This window comes from Rhinolophus ferrumequinum, chromosome 9 (assembly GCF_004115265.2).
Source record: "Rhinolophus ferrumequinum isolate MPI-CBG mRhiFer1 chromosome 9, mRhiFer1_v1.p, whole genome shotgun sequence".
NCBI lineage: Eukaryota > Metazoa > Chordata > Mammalia > Chiroptera > Rhinolophidae > Rhinolophus > Rhinolophus ferrumequinum.
This window is the reverse complement of record NC_046292.1, coordinates 43,672,019-43,696,480: the sequence shown is the minus strand read 5'-3', so window position 1 is coordinate 43,696,480 and position 24,462 is coordinate 43,672,019. Positions and strand designations below refer to the sequence as shown.

The 24,462-nt window shown below is 37.8% G+C and overlaps 1 protein-coding gene across 4 annotated transcripts in view; it reads left to right on the top strand.

Moving 5' to 3' along the window:
* C9H1orf87 (chromosome 9 C1orf87 homolog) overlaps positions 1 to 24,462 on the top strand; it is a 68,128-nt gene that overhangs the window by 7,621 nt on the left and 36,045 nt on the right. For all 4 annotated transcript variants that reach the window (XM_033113161.1, XM_033113160.1, XM_033113162.1 and 1 more), the window contains 4 exons: positions 9,441 to 9,675; positions 18,910 to 19,038; positions 19,566 to 19,829; positions 21,551 to 21,672. In XM_033113161.1, coding sequence (XP_032969052.1) covers positions 9,441 to 9,675; positions 18,910 to 19,038; positions 19,566 to 19,829; positions 21,551 to 21,672 — 750 coding nt within the window. The remainder of the gene's footprint in view (positions 1 to 9,440; positions 9,676 to 18,909; positions 19,039 to 19,565; positions 19,830 to 21,550; positions 21,673 to 24,462) is intronic.

The window sequence follows — 24,462 nt, the reverse complement described above, 5'->3', positions numbered from 1 at the left end:
GACAAGAGCCAGAATTACCCAATGAGAATTATCCATGGTTAGCTAGCAGTGAGCGGGCTAAGACTGACCCATGGGCGTGGCTCACCAGATTCCAGCTCTGTAAAACTAGGAGCTCCTTCTTCTCTGTCCTGCTTCAGAAGAGGCTGCGATTTCCCATAGGCCCCCAGTTCTCCAGATATCAGTCATCTGACTTTCCTAGCAACTGCTACAAACAGATCCCAAGATGACTACCTAGAATGCAAGCAGAATTTTTAGTACAAGGCTGCCTTCATAAACTGTGGGACAGCATCACTTTCTGGGAGCACAGTGCCAAAGATCAGGGCACCCATGTATTAATAGCTGCTGCTTTCCTGTCCATGAGGTCCACCTGTACCAAATGACACCACAGGTGATCACCAGCATCCTGGTGCCTCCACAGATCTATAAGAGAGTAACCCATGCAGCTATGTAAGGACCGAGCATCCTGGGCTGAGGAAACAGACAAAAGAAAGCCTATGGGCATGTTTAATGAGTACAAGGAAGCCAATGTTGGTGGAACGGAGTGAACAAGGGGAGAGGGGGTAGGAAATGAGGTCAGAGAAGCCAGCGGGGCTCACTCACATGTTGGGCTGTGTGGGCCATGGTTGGAATTCTGGGTTTTTTCTATGTAGAATACAATGTCCTATATAGAATTGAGAGCAGTGGAGAATACAGTGGATTTTATGCGTTGCAAAGGATGTTTCTTGCTGCTGTGTGGAGGATACACTGAAACAGGCATGATTAAAAAGAGAGAGACCATTTAGGGAGTCATTATGGCAATCCAGTCAGGACATGGTAGCAACGACCCATTATAATTCCTATATAACACCTGGATAAACTTTGTGATTTAAGAAATTCAAGTACCCTACTTATTCAATTTTTTAAAGAAATAACTGATCATAATACCTTATTTTTGCTTTTTCGAGATATAATCTACAGAATACCTTAATGTCCATCAACGCAATCTCTTCTTAAAATAGAATATCAGAGCACACACTATTATTTATCTCCATTTTCACAAGTTCAAAGTGATGAAGTAATATCTAAAAGTATACCTCTCTTATGCCCTTTCCTCTGCACTAAAATGTTTCTTTATTAATCTTCTACAATAGGTTTATCATTATTCTAGGCACTGTGAGGCATATAAAGAAGCATGAGATACTGTTCTGGACATATGCCTCTAGTACAAGACATAGAGGCATAAAATTTTAAGTAAGAGAATATAGCATTATATGAATGAATGCCAAATCAATGTTATAAAAAATAGGTGCCCACTGATTCTAAATATTGAGACTATGAGATACAAGTTAATACTTTACCATTTGAAATTCTATATTTCAAAAAATATAACAAAAATAAAAGGTAAAAGCAAAACACTATTGACAATATATATATATAACAGTAAAAAATTAATCCTCTTAATGTATAAAGAGCTCTTATAAATCAGTAGGGAAAAGACAAGCAGCTCAATTTCAAAAATTGGTCATAGGTCTAGATAGGCAAATCACAGAAGAAATAAAAATGAGCATGAGATATGTAAGGGGGGCGGGGGCTCAACCTGAGTGGTAATTAAAAAAATTTATACAGCAATAAGATATTACATTTAACCAATCAAATTGGAAATGGTTTTATAATGGAAATATGGTTGACGAGGGTATAGAAAAGAGTACTCTTATGCTACTAGCTTTTAGGTATGCTTATCAAAAGCCTTAAAAGTGCATTTACTTTGGCATAAAATGTTCTTACAAAGACATAAATATTGATGTGTAAAGATACCTCATTATATTTTTGACAGTATTTTTTTTTAAGATTACAAAACTGTATAATTCTAGTTTGGTTTAAAAGCAAAACAAACATAAGTTCCTGTGTATGGATGTGGAAAATTTCTATAAAGAGATAATATGATGCCTCACCAACTTATAATTTTTAGAAAGCACAGATTTATAAATAGTACACATTTTTAGGATTTGATTTTTTAGAGCAGTTTTACATTTACAGCAAAATTAAGAGGAAGGTATAGAGATACCCCTCCGCACTACATATGCACAGCTTCCCCCATTATCAACATTCCCCACCAGAGTGGTGCATGTGTTACAATTGATGAACCTAGATTGAAACCATGCAATCATCCAAACTCCATAGTTTAACTTAAGCTTCACTCTTGACGTTGTACATTCTATCGGTTTAGACAAATGTATAATGACATGTATCCATCATTACAGTGCTATACAGAGTAGTTTCACTGCCCTAAAAAATCCTGTGCTCTATTTATCTCTCTCCCCCTCACTTAGTACACTTTTTAAATCCACAATCTCTTACTGTACCCCTGATTTAGTTCAACCTAATTAAAGAAAACAACATAGCAATAATTATTGCTCCCCGTTCCATGGACTCTGTGGATGTATCCAGAGGATGGCCCAGAGACAGAACTGCTGGTGTCCCATCTTCTCATAGTCTGAACAGAAGACCTGGCCCAGAAACTGCCTCACAGAGCTGAGATAATTGGTGAAGAGGCCCGGCAGTCGCACAATCATTTTGCTTAGACTTGCAAAAGCAAAACAGGAGAGAATGCAAGTGCAAAGGACATTAAATTTCAAGCTGATAAAGGTTAGCTCAAAGATTTAAAAGCAGCACTGTCTGCAAAGCTCCTGGGTATAATCCATCAGAAGACATTGTGATGAAGAAATGCTTGGGGATTTTTCTCCAAAATTAAGAATTGTGCTTTATCAGAGCAGATTTTTAATACTAATTAATCTGCTTTTTTTTTTCAAAGTGGGTGATTTCTAGTGCTTGTATTTACTGTTGTCATTAAATACAAAGGTAGTCAGATTACATTAACTATCTCTCTATTTAACTATTTAAATAACGTTTCCTCAGTTCTTATGTTCTATAATACTTTGATCTTCTGAACTTTAGTTTTGCCTATCAATAAAGTTTTGGGTATCCGAAGGAAAGAGCCATCCTTCTGTACCTGGGTAATAGGGAGGTGCTGATAAAGGAGATGGCACTTTAACTTATGACTAATGTAGAATTAGTCAAGGGCTGATTGAGTACCAGGCTCAGTGATAAATATTTGGTACATCTTATATTGATAAGTGTTATTTCTCTATTCTCACAGATGAGATACTAAAAATCAGAGATGAAAAGTAAGTTGCCAAGTCACACAACAAGCTATGTTTGGAGCTAGGATTCAAAAATCAGTATTATGGGACATAAAGTCCATGTCTTGAACCACTACCTACCTTAAATTATGAGTAAATTTTGTATAATTATGAAAAAGACATTCTTTTTTCATTCTGTATGACATGGTTCCTCAAACTTTAGTGTGCACAAGAATCATTTGAGATGTTTGCTAAGAATGCAAGTTTTCTCGTCCTGTTGAATTCTGATTTAATAATTTCAGAGTGAGCCAACTATCTGTTTTATAATCCAGCACCCTGCATGATAACCTCCCTCAGGTGGTCTGAGATTCAACGGTTAGGATCACTGTCATTTTCTCCAAGAACAAGCCCTTCCCCCTATCTGGAATATTTTTGCATCGCTAATTTTTTCTTTCAACTGCTGTTTTACATGTCGATTCCTTCATGGAGTCATTTCCATCCCACTTAAGCATATTTGGTTGGAAACTCCTCTATGGTCCCCTATTTCTTTTTACATACTTTATTTTTCAGTTACCACCTATTTTTGTAAATTTGAAGACAACAGAGACAGAAGACCAAGAGTAGATTGGATGCCCACTACAATCTCAACTAAGAAGGCAGTAATGCATAACTAAAAGACAAGTCAGAAGAAAACACCCATGGTGTAAACTTATCTAATGCTGTAGAACTGCATATAAATGAAGAAAGAGTAGGTATATTGCGATATGATTTTCTGTAAATTAAAAGTACATCATACCTGAGAACATTTGCTGTTGAAGTGGTCCCTAATTTTGCAGCCAAAATGACCCTGATTTGGGAAATCATTTTTGTTCTGTGAAACACTGTAGTGCAAATACCATGAAAAACAAACTTGGGTTATTTTCATTGATATCAAAATTTGACACAGTGTTACAAAGAAAGAAATGGGATATTTGGGGAATATACTGAATTCCTTGTCCTTGAAAAGTTTAGAAACCAAAGCTGAAGGATGTCCTCTTAGGTGGTCTGTAAGGGGACTTTAGGCCTACGTGGGAAGATGGACTAGATGCCTTTATGTATTTTATTTTTTATTAATATTTTAAAAGAGAATCAAAATTCTGTTGTTTAAGATAGACAGTTTGTATATTATGGGTGTAAAATTGAGGAGTAATGTTGAAGAAGAAGGATATGCTTTGGAGCTATACAGACCTGGGTATGAGTCCTAGATCTGGACTTACGAGCAAGGTGACCTTGGGCAATTTACTGAACCTCTCTGATCATCCATTTTCTCTTCTGTACAATGGTGATAATAATACCTATTTTCAGGATTATTAAGATAACATGGAAGAATTTATGTAAACTTGTATATGATAGCTTACACATTTAAACATGTTAGCTCCTATAATTACAATGATGAAGAAATGGTTCAGGCATAGGTTTAGGAGTTCACGTACTTTTAAATTTTTCTGAAGACTAAATTTCTTTGATAATAATACATGGTATGGCTCCATAGCATAAAAAAATAAAAGAAAGAGCCCTTATACTTCCTCACAATAACATTTGCTACATTAGCACTGGCTTTACATCACAGCTTCCCCATGGCGTTTGGTGTGATTTTCAATTGCACTTCCCTCCCCAGTCCCGTTTGATTTTTCATTTTGTTGTTCTCTTTAAAAAAAAAAAAAAAAGAAAGAAAGAAAAAAGAAGAAAGAAAGAAAACCCTGGTTGTGTTGATTATCCGTTATTACTTCCAAATAAGAACATGGTTTCATTTACTGAAATTAGATCCCCATTCACTGCATTGGCACAATATGGGCCGTCTTCTCCAGAGGGTTTGGGGCCGGTTAGATGGTGCACAGTAGGAAATTGGTGGCATTGAATTGCTGCCAATGCTGGCAGACCTTTAAGATGGCATCTGGTGACCTTTTTGCAGAGCCCCTTGGGTCCTCCATTTGAGACTTGATGCTCTCCGCACGGGTGTAATCCAAATCAAATGTGAGATCTGGTGAATTGGGAGTGACATGGGAAGTGGGGGCCAAGGGGGACTCTCTGCATTGCTTTGGGCAGAGGATGCTTCTAGACACCTTTGCAACGTTGCTTTCTAACGCTGAGACTGAGCTGTAGCAAAGCGTGGTACTGAAGGGCTGGTTTGCAAGAAGAGCACAGTGTGAGAGAGAGAACAATTGGGTGGTTTTGTCCACATGTATGTATCACTCAGCAATACAGTAATCCTTCCCAGTTGCTGTAGTTACCACATGACACGAAACTCTACTGAGTCCCTGAGAGCAGCAGCAGAGATAGTAAGTACATATGAGGAAGCCAGCTGTGTCGTGCTTCCAAGATAGTAGGGATGGCATTTTTTATTCCTTTGAAATGGCAGGTTTCTATTTTCAGTACCTCAGGTAGAGAGCACAGGAGCATAGGAGAAAGAACTGTGAGTTTGCGAACAGCCTAACAACCAATGTGTGTTGACGAATTGTTTGTGCTAACAACAGACACATGCTGTTTCTCAGCTGGGGAATCATTTTCATGATAATTTTAAACTGCTATGGATGTTTAAAAAAAAACACAGCTTTTACTTTGAACAGATTTAACAGGCTATTTTTGATTTTACATCTACTGTGGCTATTTTAACAGACAGGAGGATACATTTCCTAGGCAATTCTATCCTGAGACAGCCCACACAAAGATTTTGAAGGTGATTTATCTCCCTTGCCTTCAGCCTGAAGTTAACTCTCTGACCCCAAGCCAATTTTTGCCTTTAAATCCTGCACTTCCTACTTCAGTTGCCTCCTCCTTTATTTTCGGCTCCTCACATAATCCCAAACTTCCATGGATCCTTTCCTGACTCCTTTCCTGGCAGTAGGAATTCAGGTGCAATCAGGTAGACTTAGGTTTAAATTCTGGCTCCACTACTGAAAAGTCATGTAAAATTGGACAAATCAAATAAACTCTCTGACTTTTAATTCTCTCATTCTAAAATGAGAATAATATGAGCACCTACCGATAGGGTTGATGTGAAGACTAAATAAACTCGTATATGTAAATGACTATAGTGTGACTGTCGTGTGGCTAAAGGCTCAGTAATACCATTATTTTTGCAACCATTTCAGACCATAGGTACATCCCTTTTTAAATTATTTTTTGTGATAACATTGGTGTACAAGATTATATATATTTCAGGTATGAAGCATTATTGTTCAATATTTGCTGATATACACTGCATAGTGTTCACCACTGTAAGTCTAGTTACCATCTGTCACAATATAATTGTCACAATATAATTGATCCCTTTACCCTTTTCTCTTCTGGCAACCGCCAGTTTGTTCTTTGTATCTATGAGTTTGCTTTTGTTTTGTTTTGATTGCTTTGTTCTGTTTTGTTTTAGATTTCACATCTAAGTGAAATTATATGGTATTTTTCTTTCTCCATCTGACTTAGTTCAGTTATTTCTCTTATGAACTTCAAATAGCACTGAGTGTTTGTAACATTCACTTGACATTTATCTATATGCTAATTAGGTATGTTCTACATTATTTATGTATATTTTATATCAATTTCTTTAAATAAGCTATAGAAATATATATACATAAATGTGCACATCATAAGTATACACTCACTGAATTTTCACAAACATGATACACCCATGCAACAAACACCCAGATCAAAAAACAGAAGAAAACATTACCAATATCCCAGAAGCCCCACAACATTCCCTTCCGGACTCTACATCTCCCTGAAACAGTAATCACTATCTAGAGGCTATTTATCTGACTTCTAGAAGCAAGTTTACACCAGCTGTTAACTTCATTATTTGTGTTATTTTGGGACAACAAAATGAAATTAAGTTTCTTGAGGTCAGAAACAATATGCTTTATTTACATCTTCTCTCACTGCAAGAACTATTGTTAAATATACACTCTTCTTTTATATTCCCATCTCGCTCTATTGTCATTTGACTGCAACTGTCTGACAAAGGCCCAGCTCTGAATGCGCCCCCCCCATCTGCCTCTGTGCATCTCCACAACGACTATTGAGCAATCCCAGAGGAGAGCAGACCCTTCTCAGACTGATGCCACAAAACTGCACTCTCCAGTCTTCACTGACCTCTCACTTTTGCCCAGTCAACCTTTCTTTTTCCCATCAGCTGTCTTCCATTCCTCATAGTAGCTATGTCAAGCCATCTACCCTTAATCAGACTTCCTACCCCAGCACTTCCCCCTTGGGAGCCAACAGGTAACCATATCATATATATCAAAGAGAAAATTCAAGCTGTCAGCAATTTGATCAATACCTTATCTCCAAATATACAAATAAATTTGCCTACATTCTCATCTATCTCCCTACTCCCCAACCCTGAGGTTTCATTCCTGCCTCTGTTCTCTGAGTGATGATACCCCGTTTCACTTTGTCAGGGTTCATCTTATTTTATCAATGATGTCCTCTCCTTTTATCTGTCTCAGTTGGCTCTTCACCATTGGGATTTAAATGTGTGAAAGTCCCTACTATCTTTCAACAAGATAATAACGAAGTCCTATCTGAAAACCACATTGCACCCCAGTCACCACCCCATCTCCCTTCTTGCAACCAAACTTCTTCATAGAGGTCTTTAGCCTTCCCGCCTTCAGTTTCTTGTCCCCCGCCTTCTTTCAACCCACTCCATTATCTCCCTGAAGCTCCCTTATCAAGATTCCTGATGTCCTTATGGCTTAACTCAGTGGACACTTTTCAGAGCTTACCTTTCTTAGGAGTACTTGAAACTATACACTATACCCTCTGTCTGCAAACATCCTCTTCAGTTTGCTGCCAAGACCCCATGCTCTTGGTTTCCCTTTTACCTTATTGATAATTTCTTCTAAATCTCCTTTTAGGGTTCCTCTTCCTTCTGTAAATGTAGGTGCTCCTCAGAGATCTTTCCTAGGCCTTCTTTCCTTCTTATGCTGCCACAACCAAGAGAATTACTGTAAAAAAGTGTATACATACATTTAAATCTTTGCTTATGGTTTGGCTTGATTCACATCAACAAGTATTGGAGCAACTGATTTACACTCAGATAATAGGACGTGTTTTAAAGTGGATCCTTTCCACTGTCAATAATAACAGCTAAATTTATAGAATGCTTTTGAGGCCTAAGGCAAAACTATTTTCATATTTATTTTTTCTGATTATAAAATAATCCTTTCTCATGTAGAAAGTGTAGAACAATAGTTTTATAAGATATAAAATGATATAATATAATGCAATAGTGTAATTGAATACCCTGAGTTCTACTACCCAGAGAATACTTACTGTTTATTCTGCCATATTTCCTTCTAGATACACTATGTACTCTCACACATAAACACATATCTTATACACATGAATTTTACATAGTTTAGATAATTATATATTCCACTTATTTGTATAACTGTACTTTTTCTTGTATCATTAAAATTATCCCTAACTATTTAATGGCTGTATACATTCTATCACATGAACATAGTATAAAATATTCAACATATGCACTTATTACTAAATATTTAGAGTTTTTAATTTTTCTTCCATAATATGCAATCTTAAAAATTGATTTACAAGGTTAAAGAGTTTCACCTTCCTGACTCTTAATACATTTTATCAGATCACCTACTATATTAATTATATCTGTTTATGTAGACATCAGCATCTGAGTTTTATTATTTTCAAAAAAGTTTCCTATATTTAAAACAATTCCAAAACCTTATAATTATTTTCACTTGTAAGTCTTTAGACTCAAACAAGGTTAAATAATTTTTTTAATTTTATTATTTGCATTTCTTTGAATCATTCCTACAGTATTTTTCCTTTTCTTTTATCTATTTAATATTAATTTTAAATAGAGAACTACTGATAGAAAAAGAAGCCTCAAGGTGAGGCATTAAGGAGACATAGAGCAGAACTGGTGCTATGCTGGCAAACTTCCTTGACTTTCTTCCTTTTCTATTGTAGTTCAAATACCGAAAATAGCTGGTAGACCTGTAAAATATGTGATAACCTTTAGGGTTCATATTTGACACCACCATTACCTACAGTAAAGAGTTTTAGAGGAGATGGATACATTATCCTTATGAACATAAGGAGAGGGTGGGGAAAATAAAGCCAGAGAAGATAATAACATGGCTTCTCTATGGTAAATAATCTGTAGACAAATAACCAACATCTACTTCTTCATTCCACTGTACTGAGTTACCACTGTTCACACCGACAAACACCTTCCATTTCTTAAGCCAGCCTAGTGCATGTGGATCTGCAACATGAGTAACAAAGTGCAAAACTATTTCTTCACAGCAAGGAGAATGAGAACTTGAACGCAGAAACTCAAAGCGTGCTCCAGAAATCTGTGACTGGTAATGCAAGGCAGATGATCAGAGACCCCCCGACTCCTGGTAATCCCGCTGATCATCAAATCAATCATGACCCAGATGATGTGGAAGAGAGCAAGCACCCAGAGAACAACCAGAAACCAGAGAACAGCCAGAAACTCCTAACAGGAGTACTCAGTAGCAGATTTCTGGATGGCAAAGTGAGTGACAAATACCTAAGCTTTCCTTGATGATTGATTGGTCAGGAAAATTGGGAGTTAGAATAGAAACTTAGCTACATACAAGCACACATGCACTAATGGTAATTAATATATTTTGTATAACAGAGAATTTTTCCATCTGAAAGTGAATAGTGCAATCATTTTCTATATTGCATTTTGTTGACCACCAGTTGAGTTGGTCAACCTACTCTATCTGTGGCTAACTCAGTGATGGTCGTCATGCAGTGATAATTGTCACCATACGTGTAAAGTTGGGGTGTGTTAGAGGGGGAGGGTCTGTCTGCTTCAACATTATAGGGAGAGATCATTTAATTTCAAAATCCACTGCTACCATATCTAGATATCAAAAAATTATCATCCCAAAATTATCTGGATAGAACTATATATCACTGCACTCTGTTAAGAATCAACTAAACAATCCACAACAAACTGACTTGATAATAATGAATCTAAATGATTAGTAATTTGTAATTAGAAAACAAGAATAGCAGCAATTGAAAACTGGATCCAAAAAGACAAAAATAAGAATTCATTGATAACAAAGTACCATCTCCAAAAATTGCTGAAATTCCAATTAAGTGGATACATAGAGGAGTTTTGCAGTGCTGCCAAGCATTAAGTGACAGCCAGATATTTTAGTAGAATGCTGAATTAGAGTCTGCAATAAACTCTAACATAACTATTTTTAGTTTATGATTTTAATAGTACCTACTAGATCACTCAGAAACGAGCTAGTTTTTAGTCATATAAGAAAATAAAAACCTATGGATTCGTGGCCTTTGCTCATAAGAACTCTGAGAAAAATTATAATTTGGAGTGATTAACAGCGTACCAATGGACCTCAGACCACGTACTCTGCAAGCTCTACTTGAACACTGGGGTCCAGAAATAGAAGTGACTTGCCCAAGATGTCAGAGAGACAGCCTATGCTGGAACTCAGGCTTCCTAATCCCCAGTTAATGTCTTCTTTTGGCTTTCTCATAATGGGTTCTTGAATTTAGGGCCTGATTGGAGCAGAACAGGATGTATCTGCAGAAGTGAAATTATTATGAATTTCTGAAGACCTCTGAGTTTTTACCTAATTTTGACTCTGGCATTAATATATTTGTTGTTGTTGCTCTCGGCGGATGACCTTGGTAAGAACATTATAGTTATAAAACACTTTATTATTGCCTGATTGCTTTCAGGTAGATTTTATCATTTGTTCCTTGGAATTAAGCTCTGAGGTTATTTCTCTCACTATGGGATAGATCATAAAACTGAGACTCAGAAAAGTTAAAGTGACTTAGAAGTATGCAGATATCATGTTTACCCAGGTTTTCTTTTTTCCCTAAATTTTTTATTGATCTTTCTAATTATGAAATAGTATATACTCATATAGAAATTTTGGAAAATGGAAAGAGAATATAATTAAGAATAAAACTCAACTAAGGAAAACTATATCCATGCATAGATACAGAATGAGAATCTGATGTATTCTTTGTTGTCCTGTTTGATTCATCTCATATCAAGAATTCTCCCCCGGCTTCAAAAGATTTATCCTAACCATCAAATTTAAGGACTCTCTGAGAGTCATCCTCAGAACTAAACACTTAAATAACATTTACTATGTGCCAAGTGTTATTCTACACTCTTCATATATATTAACTAACTTAATATTCCCAAACACCCAAAGCGGTAGGAACCCTTATTATGTTCTGTTCATAGATGAAGGAACTGAGAAACAGAGAGTGCCTTGTCCAGATCGTCAGGCTGAGACGTGGTCGAGCCACCGCTGAAGCCCAGGTTCTAGGTCCTTAATCACTAAACTGTATGAATTCCTGTATAGGGATAGAACATGGTTCATTTAACTAATTCCTTATTGATGGGCATTTAAGTCATTTCTAGGTTTTCTCTTATAAATAGAAATTTGTTTCATGACACTCCCCCTACCACATCAAGCTGCCCATTCCTGGTGCAGATTCTTCATTAGCCGTTAGAATGTGCAGAATATTCAATGGGTAAGCTGTTCTTGGACCTCCATCAGCTGGAGAGTTTGCTAGTTCTGTAGTGCCAGAGGGAGATGATGTGCCCCTCCCCTCCCAAAATTCAAAGAGGTTTCTTATGGGGGGTGCTCAGCAGGGCTAACACCCAGGACCAAACACAGCAAGGCCTCATGAGAGGTGTGGGGCCTAATTGGTTCTGTCTGCCAAGTGTGTGGCACTGGCCTGCCAGATGGCAGCCACAGTTGCCGCGTACAGAGACCCTCATTACCACCTTGACTAAGTGGTAAATGGAATCCTGCCTCAGTGAAATAAGCAAACTAATCAGAACTCCTTCTAGGTCCTCATCCCTCACGCATAGATGAAAATAAGCTTTCCTGCCTGGGACATAACAGGCAATCTGGACTGCTGAATTTGCTCTAAAAGAGAAATTTCTGATAAATACTGAGCTAATGTGGGTGAGAATGAGCAAGTGTGAAACTTTTTTCTAAATTACAGATCAAATAGGAAGAGTATCATTAGTAGGAGGTAAGTAAAGCTGAAAATGTTAAGTGAATCCATCATTTCATATATGTGAGAACAGTAAGCTATCTTAGAAATCAACATGTGCAAACCTTCATTTCACAAATACAGAATGAGAAGCTCAGAGAGCTTAACGATTTGTTCAAGGTCTCACACGTGAAGAGCCTGGCTCTTCTCACTACCAGCCCTAGGATGTTTTTGTCTCCAAATTCTGCTCCTTATGTGTCTTTGAAAATATATATGTTGTTTACATTGTTTCTCAGAATCATCAACTCTGCCTTCTCTCAGAAAATAAAAAAGAAATGTGTGACCAGCATCAAAAATAAAATTAGAGTGTGCTTTTTGTATCTGGCAGCATGAAAATGAAAGTGTTAGTGCTTTAATTTTAATAACTACCACAGTTGATTTGTCGTGTGTTCTTTTCAAAGCTTTTTTGCCTGTTTTATCTTGCTTGTTCTCCACAATAGTCCTGTGAGGTAGGTAGAGGCACATGATGTTATTCTGATTTAATAGAAAAATAGACAGATGTCAAGGACAGTTTCACTTGGCTGTATGTTGGTGGCTCAGATTCAACATGTTCAAAGAAGAACCTTTGATCCTGCCCTTCTTGTGATCTGTGTCTCACCGAATGGTCTCACAGCTCTCCCAGTTGCACCAGCAAGAAACCTGGCCATGATTTCCTCCTGTTCTCTCCCTAACTCTAATATCCAACTAATCACTGAATCCTTTAAATTCTATCTCCTTATGTCTCTCAAAAAATGCCCTCTTACTTATGTTTCCTCTGCCATAATCCTAGTCAGACTACCATTATACCTCAGCAGGGAGATTTTAATTATCTTCAAACTGGCTTTCCTTTCCTATGTTTCGCTCTCTGTATTAGTCAGCTATTACAATAATACTTCTGTGTAACAAATTGCCCCAGTACTCAGCAGTTTATAATTGTTTATGCTTACATCTGCAAATGTGAGCTAAGACAGCATTTATTTCACTTGGACTTTCCTAGGCTTGGCTCCAGACTGGAAATTGGTGTCATGTCTGCTCTGTGTTTTCTTTATTGTTCTGAATCAGTGGGCTCTTCAAAACAAGTTCTTCTCATGGCAATGTAAACATTTCAAGAAGACAATGTCAACCACATCACTCAACCACAAGTATATTTTAAGTCTTTGCACATGTCATATCCACTAACATGCCATTGGCCAAAGCAAGTCACATGGCAAAGCACAACACCAATGGGACAGGGATATATATGCTACCTCTTTTAGGAGAAACTTTAAAACCACTAATCAAGTGTAATTCCTACTCAAAACATTTAAAACTGTTGCTTAATTCTCATTGCCCTAGTATAAAATTCAAACTCTTTGACTTACCATTTTACCTCAACTCTGTCCAATCTCTACTTCCTTCCCTTCCCCACCTTTCACTCAGCTGAACTTCAGTTTCCCAAATAGAGTGCTGTTTCTTTTATCTCCTGTCCTTTCCCCATGTTATTCCCTTTGTATGAAATTATCTTCCCTTCCTCATTTTTTAACTCCCAGTTACACTGGGGTATCAATTTAGAATCAGCTCTACCAAGAAGCATCATTTTCTGATCACCAAGACTGAGGTAAGTGTCTTCCCTAATGTACTTCTAAATCAATCTGTGCATAACCCCATAGCGAATATTGTTATATTATTAAAATAAGCTGTTTCCTTGTCTATCTCCTTCAATGAGTCTGTAAATTCCGAGAATAAGAATTTGTCTTATTCATGATTGTTTCCAAAATTCTTTCTCTCTGAGGTAAGCAAACCAAAGCCAACATCTTATTTAATGGCGAAATGCTAGAGGCTTTCACATTAGAGTCTGAAAGAAGTCAAGTATACATGTTATTTCCACTGGTTCTTAATATTATATTGGAGGTATTAGTCCATGTAATTAAACAAGAGAAAATAATTATAGGAATAATAATTAGAAAGGAAGAGGGAAAACTGTTTTTAGATGATAAGATTATACACATAAACTCTCAAAACAGCTAAAGAAACTACCAAAACAATAAGAGAATTTGACAAAACAGTTATAACATCAATATACACAAAACAATGGCCTTATATATATTTAAACAAAAACTAGTTAAAATTGAAGACACCATTTACAACAGCAAATAAATGCATAACAAAATTAACTAACTAAATAAATCAAATGCCTAGACATAAACTTAAGAAATGTCCAAACCTTTATGAGTAAAAGTATGAAACACTCCTGAAAGACACAAGAGTATATTTGAACAGCAGAAAGGCATGCTATGTTCTTGTATGGAAAAAATTAACATTATCAATCTCTATCAAAATTCCAATGACTTTTTTGCAGAAATATAAAAACCCATCCTAAAATTCATATAGAATCTCAAGGGTACTCAAGAACTTAAATAATCCCGAAAAAGAACAAAGCTAGAGGACTTACACTTTCTGATTTCCAAACTAATTGTGAAGGTACAATAATCAAAGCAGTATTGTACTGGCATAAAGATGGACATACAGACCAATGGAATAGAATAGGGAGTCCAAAAATAAACCCTCACATAAACGGCCAAATGATGTTTACAAGGGTTCCAAGATGAATCAATGGGGAAAAGATGGTCTTTGCAGCAAATGGTACCGAGAAAACTAAATATCCAAATGCAAAAGTATGCAGTTAGACCCTTACCTAACACCATGCATACAAAGTAATTCAAAATTGATCAGTGACTTAAATGTAATCTCTAAAACTATAAAATTCTTAAAAGAAAAAAACGGAGCAAAATCTTTACATTGGACTGACAATGATTTCTTGGCTATTTCCCCAAAGGCACAGGAACCAAAATAAAAAATTGACTGATAGGATTTCATGAAAATTTTTTAATGTTGTACATCAAAAGACACTATAAGCAGAGAAAAAAGGCAGACAGAATGAGAGAAAAATCATATATCCAATAAGAAATTAATATCCAGAATATGTAGAGAACTCCTAAAGCTCAACAACAAGAACATAAACAACCTGATTAAAAAATGAGCAAAAGGACTTGAATAGACATTTCTCCAAAGATAAACAAATGGCCGATAAGCACATGAAAAGATATTCAACATAACTAATCATGAGGGAAATGCAAATCAAAACTACAGTGAGATACCACCTCACATACACAACCCATTAGAATAGAGTTACCATCAAGAAAAATGAAATGCTAGCAAGGATGTGAAGAAAATAGGAGCCCTTGTGCACTGTTGGTAGGAATGCAAAATGGTTAGAGCCACCATGGAAAACAGTGTGGCCATTTCTCAAAAAATTAAATACTGAGCTACCATATGATCCAGCGATATTCCACTTCTGGATATATACTCAAAATAAGTAAAAGGAGGGTCTCAAGAAGATATTCGTACATCCATATTTATAGCAGCATTATTCACAGTAACTAAAATGGAGAAGCAACCCAAATGTCCATCAACAGATGAATGGATAAGCAAAAAATATATATGCATACAATGGAATGTTATCCACTGTAAAAGAAATAAGACTTTTCAAATATATGTTTAATGCTGTCTCTGCAAATTTCCCACTATATAACTACTTTAAAATAATTTTATTTATAAGCAATCTTTAAAAAAAACACTTGTTTACACTTCCAACACTTGCAAGTTCCAACACCCCAAGAAGAGTTACTAAATCTGTGTTAAATTTCTGTGCTTCATTTGTACCAATTCCTTTCAGCAAACATCCCAAAACGAGCCTTGCTTGGCAGTCATTTCAGGTTATTGTGTCATCCCCAAGCAGTATTTTGTGATTTGAAGTAAAGCAAATGGGAGAAACCTATAGCATCAGATTTTATAGGTATTCTGGCAACTCCTGAAGTCAGAAACATGGTGATTCTTGATCAAAATTTCCCATTTTCTTTTCCTTGACACTTTGGGGACACCTTTGATTTTGAAAAACAACATCCAGGGTGATTCATATCACTGAAGGGACAAATCTAAAGCTCAGCGTGCACTTGGCTTGAACAAGACATCACCATTCTGACACTGTTTCTCCGTTTGTTCTCAAATTTGGTGCTGTTCTTGCCGCTGGGAATACGCAGGACACAAGACAGTTCTGGCCCACACTCGATCGGAGGGAGATACACAAAAAATAATACATAATATAGTTTTTAGAATTTACAAACTATTTGCAACACATTGTAACACTCATTCTTCACACCAGTCCTGGGAGTAAAATACGTTTTCCCCTTTTCACAGGTGAGGCCCCATAAAATGCAGTCTATGACATCTAGGCCAAAAAGACCTTGAAAGGCAAGAATTATACCTGTCTTGTTCACCTGTGTCTCTGGTGTTGAAAAAAAAAAAAAACTCAATAAATTTTGGTGTTTAAATAAGAGGAAAGGGGGCTAAAGAACGCCTTGACCCCACTGGTATGATGAAGTATTGATAAACGCATCCTCAGAACACTATAATATAGAAGTGTATCAAAAGCTCAGAGGCAGAAAAATGTATGTGGCTGAAAATGGAAATGTTTTATATTACAAGTCATTTTCAAAGAAACATGTCATTCTGAGAGCAATATGTCTGAAATACCTGAACAAATATTTTATAGAATGAAACTGCTCTGTAGACTGAATGCCGAATGTCTGTCACACAGGGGTAGTGGTGAAAAGCAGGGTTCAAATCTTATCTGTACGATTTACTAGGGAGTAAAATTTGAACCATTCTGGCCTCGTCATAGCTCTACTAAAGGCATTTCCATGGCTCGCTCTTGCCCTCAGAATGAAGCAGATGCTAAGAAGACTTAAGTCTATTCACCATCTTTCTCTCACCTCCTTCTGCAGCCTTATCTTTTGCGTTTCCCAAAACTTAAACTATGCTCTGAAAGCATCCGTCTGCCTTATGCTCATGTGTGTATCTATGCGATTTTCAATATTTCGTTTCCATGCCTTGTACTCTTCTTTCTTCTCCTCCTCCCTCACCACTCACTAGCCTATTCAAATCCATATCTAACTCATCTTCCAAGCCCAGACTTAACTATCATTGCTTCCAAACCTGGACCACCAAGTCCAGGTAAGGTGGCCCTGTGGCCATTCTGAGCGTGGTGCTCTCTCCATGTGGCACAGTCACAGCTGCCTGCCGTGCCTCTCGCTCTCTGTGAGTGCAGCTCTGTGAACACAGGGGCTAGATCTATTTTGTTCCCTGTAACACCTATCACAGTGCTTGGCCCAAACCAGGTAAGCCATAAATATGTCTTGCATGAAGGAATAAAGTTACTTGATTTCTGCACGCCTTGGCTTTCCAAATGTAAAAGGGTGCTTATAGTACTTATCAGATAGTGTCGTTGTAAGGATTAAATTGAATGGCATAAACAAAGCACCCATGTGGTACCCTGTACAGAGTATGTGCCTCATAAATAAGTCTTGTTATTATTATGCCTATCTAGAACTCTCTGCCACTCCTGCTCACTCTGCCAACTCTAGAGAGCCTCCTAATTCTTCTTTAAAATGCTTCGTGACTATAAATCATCTGTGGGTTGCTACCCATCCTGGTAGGTTATTCAACATGAATATCCGTTGACTACAGACACTCAGTTTTCAGTGAGTCCTTCTAATAATGTCTCCTTTCAATGATCTGATATTAAAAATAACCATGTGTCTTGATTTGTACCTCGGATCTTATTTTAATCAGTTATGGCGTGCTGACAGATATAAAGACAAATGCCTTTGAAAGAAGAGTTTATTGTTTATATTTCACAGGAAAAGGGGGCATACCACACCACACAGAGCCACTTAGGGAAGCACCAAGGTCAGTCAGGAGGCAGGAGAAGTGAGGAGAAAGCACAGGCCACAGCCTTTACTGGGGTTTCCATGAGAGAGACAAGGTAGGGCAGGATAAACAGATTAGGACTGGAGAGTTTGAATAATTCTGGGAGTCTCTGTGCATGTGGGCTGTCCCTAGTTGTCTGGTATCTGGACCTGGGTTGATTTCAACAGAGGAAATATTCTTTGTGTGTGAGGGTTAGATGAAGGAGGTGGTTGGGGATATGGACTCAGGATTGGTTGGTCTGCATATGAACACTGTGTTAGCAGGCAGCTAACTATCTCTACGAATTAGGCCCAGAACTGTCTCCTCCAGCAAGCAGGGCCCCCCAGGATGTCAAACCATCATAAAATATAGAAAATAACAAGCATGATTAATGCACCATACTCCATGGCAAGAGGGAATGGGATTTTATCATTGACCGTTGTTCCATCATTTATTCTATTCTGACCTTTAATAACATTGCTCTTGGGATGTAATAGTCTAGCTAGGCTTTTTAATCTCTTCTATTCCACTCTTAACAAAGCTCACAATTGCCTTTACTGCCCTTCCTGAATCTGCTGATTAAAACAGCCTAAGGATACCCTTACCTATAATAAGAACCTTACATTTGCCTATAAACACCTCATGTTCTACCTATTTTTTCTTTGTCACAGACACCTTCTTTCTGGCATAAATGAAACTGTAGTTGTTAATATATTTGTCAAAAATGTATTAATTACGTTATGCTGAAATTGATGTCAAGCTTTCTTCTTTGGAGACTCAATGATCCAGTGACTACATGGGCTGAAGTTCTTTGAAACTGGGAATGTGTTTTAAGAAATTGGCTGGCTCACTCATATTCTCTCTTCTCTCCTCTCTCCCCTTCCGAGCCTTACATTTCTTTAAAATTCCCAACCAGGAAAATGTCCACTGCATCTCTGTACCAACTGGAGATCAGTCCCTGTCCTATATCCATGGCTTCCCCAGGAGAAAACTTAGAGATTGGTCCTTGGAACAAATGGCAAGGGTTGGCCTTGAACAACCTAAGGTATGTATACTGAGTTCGTGGGTGGTTTCCTATTATGGATTGTGGATTTTGATGTAGAGCAGATAATAAGACAGTCTGAGAATGGATTAGGCTCCATATGTCTAATCAACTTTCCAGGAAGCTTCCCTGGGGAACTTCACAGGCAAACCACCAATGTCTCAACTGAACTTCTCATCTTCCTCCCACTTTCCTTCTCCCAAATCCAATGGGTGTCTAAGATTGATTATATGAGAATTTAGAATAACCAAAGAGTTATTTTATAAAAGACAGATGATATGCCTTTTAGTCTTCTAACAGAGTATGTACTCTGAAAAAATTTTCTTCTCCCGGAGAAGGTCCTGAGGCATTGTAAACTATTAAATGCACTCAAACTAAATACTCATCTTCAGGTGTTCCTACCTGTCCTATTCTAGGCTAGGCCTGAAACTAGATGATTCCAGCCCTACTAGGCTTCTGTTTCTTTGTTTTGGCCTTCAGCCATCTTATTTCAGAACCAGGTTAATTGTTTGCTATTGTTGTTGTGTCAGGATATTGGCCAGAGGCCAAGTGGAATGACAACAGAAGATACTTTTCTTCTTGCCTTGGTCAGAAGAGAACTCAAGGCATGCCCTTTGAGTTCTGGCTTATTAGATAAGCTTCAGGAAGAGCTGAAGAGCCTGGATCCTATCTCTTCAGGATTTCTTCTTCAATCTCAGCTAAGCCGCCACTTCTTGAAGCATGAAGTCCCTCTACAGTTACCTACAGTCAAGATCCTCTGCCAGAGATTTTCTAGGAGAGGCTCTCCTGAAATGGTATGGCCATCTTGCTATTTTAAGTGTGGGTTCCTTTTGTATATTGTACTTGAACCCACCAAAGTAAAAGAATTGAAAGGTAAGTTTTGTTTCTTGAAAATAACCTTTACTGTTGACCTATAAGAAACAAAGCTTATTTGTATTCATATGTGGAAATCTCTAGTCAGAATAGACCAGAATAGAAAATAGATTTAGGCCTCCTAGACCTGTTTACTTTCTCTTTAAAGGGCTTTCCTGTCCCAACTTTCATTGTCTGCTGTTAACATTATTGGGATAGTTACAGATTCAAGATAATGGGTGCACTTAAGTCCATTTACAAGCTGATCAATCTGTAAATTCCAAGGTAAGAATGGAAAACTTGACTAAGATATTATATATCATGATAGTTCCTAGAAAGTTAAAGGTGGGAGGTATCTTTGAAATATAACTCACCATCGTGATTTTACTGATTAGCAAACTGAGATTCAGAGGGGTGAAGGAACTTGCTCAGGGCACCCAGATAATTAATGACAAATCCAAAGCTGAGATAAAAAGTTTCCCCAATACAAGGGCAGGGTTCTTTCTCTGCTTGCACTTTCCAAGCTCACATTTGTGAGTGGATACAAAGCATGGTCTAAGTGTAAGCAAATTCAGAGAACTAAAGGAAAATATCCTAAAATAGGAAGAAGTAATGGCAATGGGTAGCAATTAGTGAGCCTGTGTTGATAGAAAACTTGGCCAAAACCAAGCTCATAGGCATAGTCTGAGGATTTAGTAATATGATAAGTGAAATTGGTTTTATATTTATGAGAAGTATTTAGCAACACAACTTACCAGTACGAACTGTATGAATCTTCAGTTCAATCCAATTTGCTGCCCTGACACTTAGTTTATATCAGGTCCCCTACCTAGCTTCCCTCCACTGCTACCTGCTCTACTGCTCTGGAGTTCTCTGCCCACCACTGTCCCTAGGACGTCATCCAGCCCAGCAATGGAAATGGACACCATTCCTTCAGTGCTTTCCTGTGTAAAAAAAAAAAAAAAAAGTCTTGAGATTTTTTTCACTTAGTTTAGTAAGGCCTTGTTCCCAAATAATCTGAATATATTTGCTTTATATAGCAAAATATAAACATATATATATATATATATATATATATATATATGAGTTTTGTGTGTGTTTGTGTGTGTGTGTGTGAGAGAGAGAGAAAGAGAGAGAGACTAGAGGCTAGATTATTATGTAGTAATAAATAGCCTCAGAGTCTCAGTTGCTTAAAACAAAAGCTGATTTTTCATTTACATTACATTTCTGTAATGAATCAGCCACAGCCTCTTCTCATTACTCTCATTATCTTAGCTCCAAAACCCAGGCCGATGAAACAGACACTGTGGAATATTTTTGGACATGATGTCAGCGGGGGAAAATGAGAGCTCTGGAGGGTCTCATGTCAGTATTTTAATCCTCAACCCAGGAGTAGCACATGGAACTTTTGATCACAACTTATTGTCCAGAGATGGTCACATGGCCCTACCCAGCAAGGTTACCAGGAAGGACAATTTTACCATTTGTTCAGAATGGAGAATAATAGGAACAATTGGTAAAAAGCACTAATAAATAATATATTTTAAAGTGGTTTTAAAACTTTAAATGGGAAAAATGTTCCAAGTACATTTTACCTCAGCAGTCCTCTTTCCCTTACGTGTAAGTTAAATGAGAATGGTCTGTTTTATATTTAATTTTTCAGGTGAATTATGAAAAGCTACTCTGGTTTTTAAAAGTTGCCGCTTCAGAGGATCCACAGCAGAGTGAAAGACTTGTGGACAACAGCCTGAGGAAAACTCAGGGTGGTGGCCATCATGGCGAAAGGTACTTTCTCCCTTTATGTGGGCATACTATCCCGAGACTTCTGGAGCTGCCAGATATCTTGGAGGCCATTCACTCTAAAAGCTCACCTAATGTAGACCCACCCTGCTTTTCACCAACAGTTGGCTTATGCTTATCATTCTCTCTCTCTCTCTCTCTCTCTCTCTCTCTCTCTCTCTCTCTCTCTCTCTCTGTTGTACATGGGTAGTCATAGAAAATTATTTGCAGCAATTGCATATGATTCTTAAACATCAAGTATGTGTCTTTTTTATGAGGCTGTCTGGTGAAAATGAAAAACCTCATTATGAAATGAGAAAAGAGGGTGTACTCGTGCAGAACTCACCGAGAGTCTGATTCCAGATATACGTATGTGTAGTCAGTGAACTCCTGGGCTACAGATAGTAGCACAGAAAGGTCTGAAGTACAAGAATCAATAATCCCTTCCCATAATCTCAAGGAAAAGAAATGATTACAAGTAAAAATAGGATGGGAGGAATATCATTAGAGATGAGACACAGTAAAGCATGATAATCTCTGTTTTCTCCAAGAAAAAAATGACAAAGTGCAGTGGTTAGAAGCATAATAACCCCACTGCCAGAAGCCTGGGCTCAATCCTTTTCTCTGCCATAAAGTGGCTCTGCAACTTAGGACTAGTCACCCTCTCTGTACTTCTGTTCTCCAACTATAAAATGGGAACAATAGACTTCCCGTCAGAGATTTAAAAGAGTAACTGAGTTAATTAATGCAAAGTTCTTAAAAACAGTACATGGTACATATTATAGTAAGTGCTATATAACTGTTTGTTACTATCTTTAAACTATCCTACCAGAAGACACTCTTTTTAGTTACAAATAATGTGACATAGTGGCTAAGAGCCATGTCAAAGGAGTTTACCTCTTTACTGTAAGAAAAAAGAAGTAGGGTTTTCTGTACAAAGGTCCCTGAGCCAAGTGATTTAATTTCCTTTTACAGGGTGCCCCTCTTGACTCCGATACTTTATTCAACAAACATTCATTGAATACCAGCTGCTCGCCAAGCACACTTTGCTGGGCACAGTGAACTCAGAAGTTGGCAAGGCCTAGTTTCTCCTTCAAGGGTTCACAGTCCAAAGAAAGTGAGACTGCCATGTGGATATGCCAGGCAAATATTGCTCTGGGAGTAACTGTCCTACTGAGAGCCATAAAGCCCTATACAGTTTTAATAATCAGCAACCACATTTCATATAATACAGGTTATGAGAGTTGAGCCATGAGAGGTAATAGACTATGAACTGAAAACCATGGTCATTCATTGACAGATAATAGTCTTATGAGTCCTAGATAGGAAGCCTCTCCTGAGCCCTAGACTAGGTGAAGTCTCTTTGCCGTATGGTCCCATAGTTATTTCCCCTTCATAAAAGACACTGTGTTTATAATTACTTATTTTGCATTTGATGTTAGATATAGTGTCTGTCCTGGACAACTCAATGTCTCACATAGTTCTTCTAACATAGTTCCAGAAACGTGGGAGATGCTCAATAAATGTTTGGTAAATGTAATGGGCACCTCCAATTATCCAAAGAGCTTGCATCATTTCACATGCAGAGACATCTGGATATCTACTCTATAAAAAGGTGCATAAAGAGACCATTTTGAACTCATCAGAGAAGGTGCGGCTTTATACAAACCAGACTCTGTGTGTGTGTGTGTGTGTGTGTGTGTGTGTGTGTGTGTGTGTAGAAGCACAGGACTGATGGCCTGTAATAAATCCAGGCTCTTTGCTAATTAATGTGCTACTCGGGAAAATGCCCTCTCATGTTCTATCAGGTAGAGCCTTTAATGAGGCAGCTCTGTGATGTTTAAAAAGCCTCCAGCATCACCAGTAGAAGCAGGAGTGGCAACAGCTCGCATCCCCTAAGTTGGACCAAATGAGTTCAACTCCTACAACAGGTTTTCTAAGAGACCCCACCAGCTGCAGTAAATGGGTTCATCCAATACCTTCCCATTCAATAATCAGTGTAGTGAGTAGGGGGCTAGAGTCCCATAAATGCCTACCCCCAGAAACTGGCATCACAAGAAAAGGAAAGAGAAGGGAAAAATTCTAATCCAAATCTGGGACAGATACTTCTGATTGGCAAGGCCGTCAGGAGTCCTGTACCCTACACAGCAAAGAGAATAGCTGGCATTTTCCCCTGCTGGAGTGAGAGGCAGTCTCCTGAGCTGGGAACTCCCTGAGCAAGGAAAGGCGGGTGCGGAGCTAGGCAACCAAAACAAAGACAACCACTTCTCCTTTCCTGTACCAAGCTTTTGGAAAATATTAGCTATTACTAACTAGTTCAGAATGGTATAGTTTAGGGCCAAAGTTCAAGTAAGAGTAACAGAGCAAAAACGAAGATACAGTATGACCTTTTGGAAAAGTGAAATACCTCTAAAAATAATCAATTCCATGTACTGTACAAGATCTCTGGAAACCGTACGGAACAAAACAGACTCAGCCCACTTCTTATGGAGCAGTCTGCTAGGGAAGTCAGACAGGAAACAATGACTAAAGAAAGAAAGACACAGCCACAACTTAGTAAGGAACAGAACAAGGAACTGTGAAAGAGTTTATCAAGCAGAAGGTGCTGGAGCATTATGAGGACCCACTGTAAGCATCAGTTTCCAACTCTGCATTCAGTGACATCATATGGGTAGCTTGACATCAACCATGGCGGAAGTATTTACACATGAAAATCAGTTATGCCTCAAGTTAGGGCTTTATCTTCAAGAGCTGGTTGTTGAAGATTTACCAGCACACCACTGAAAGTAAACTGAT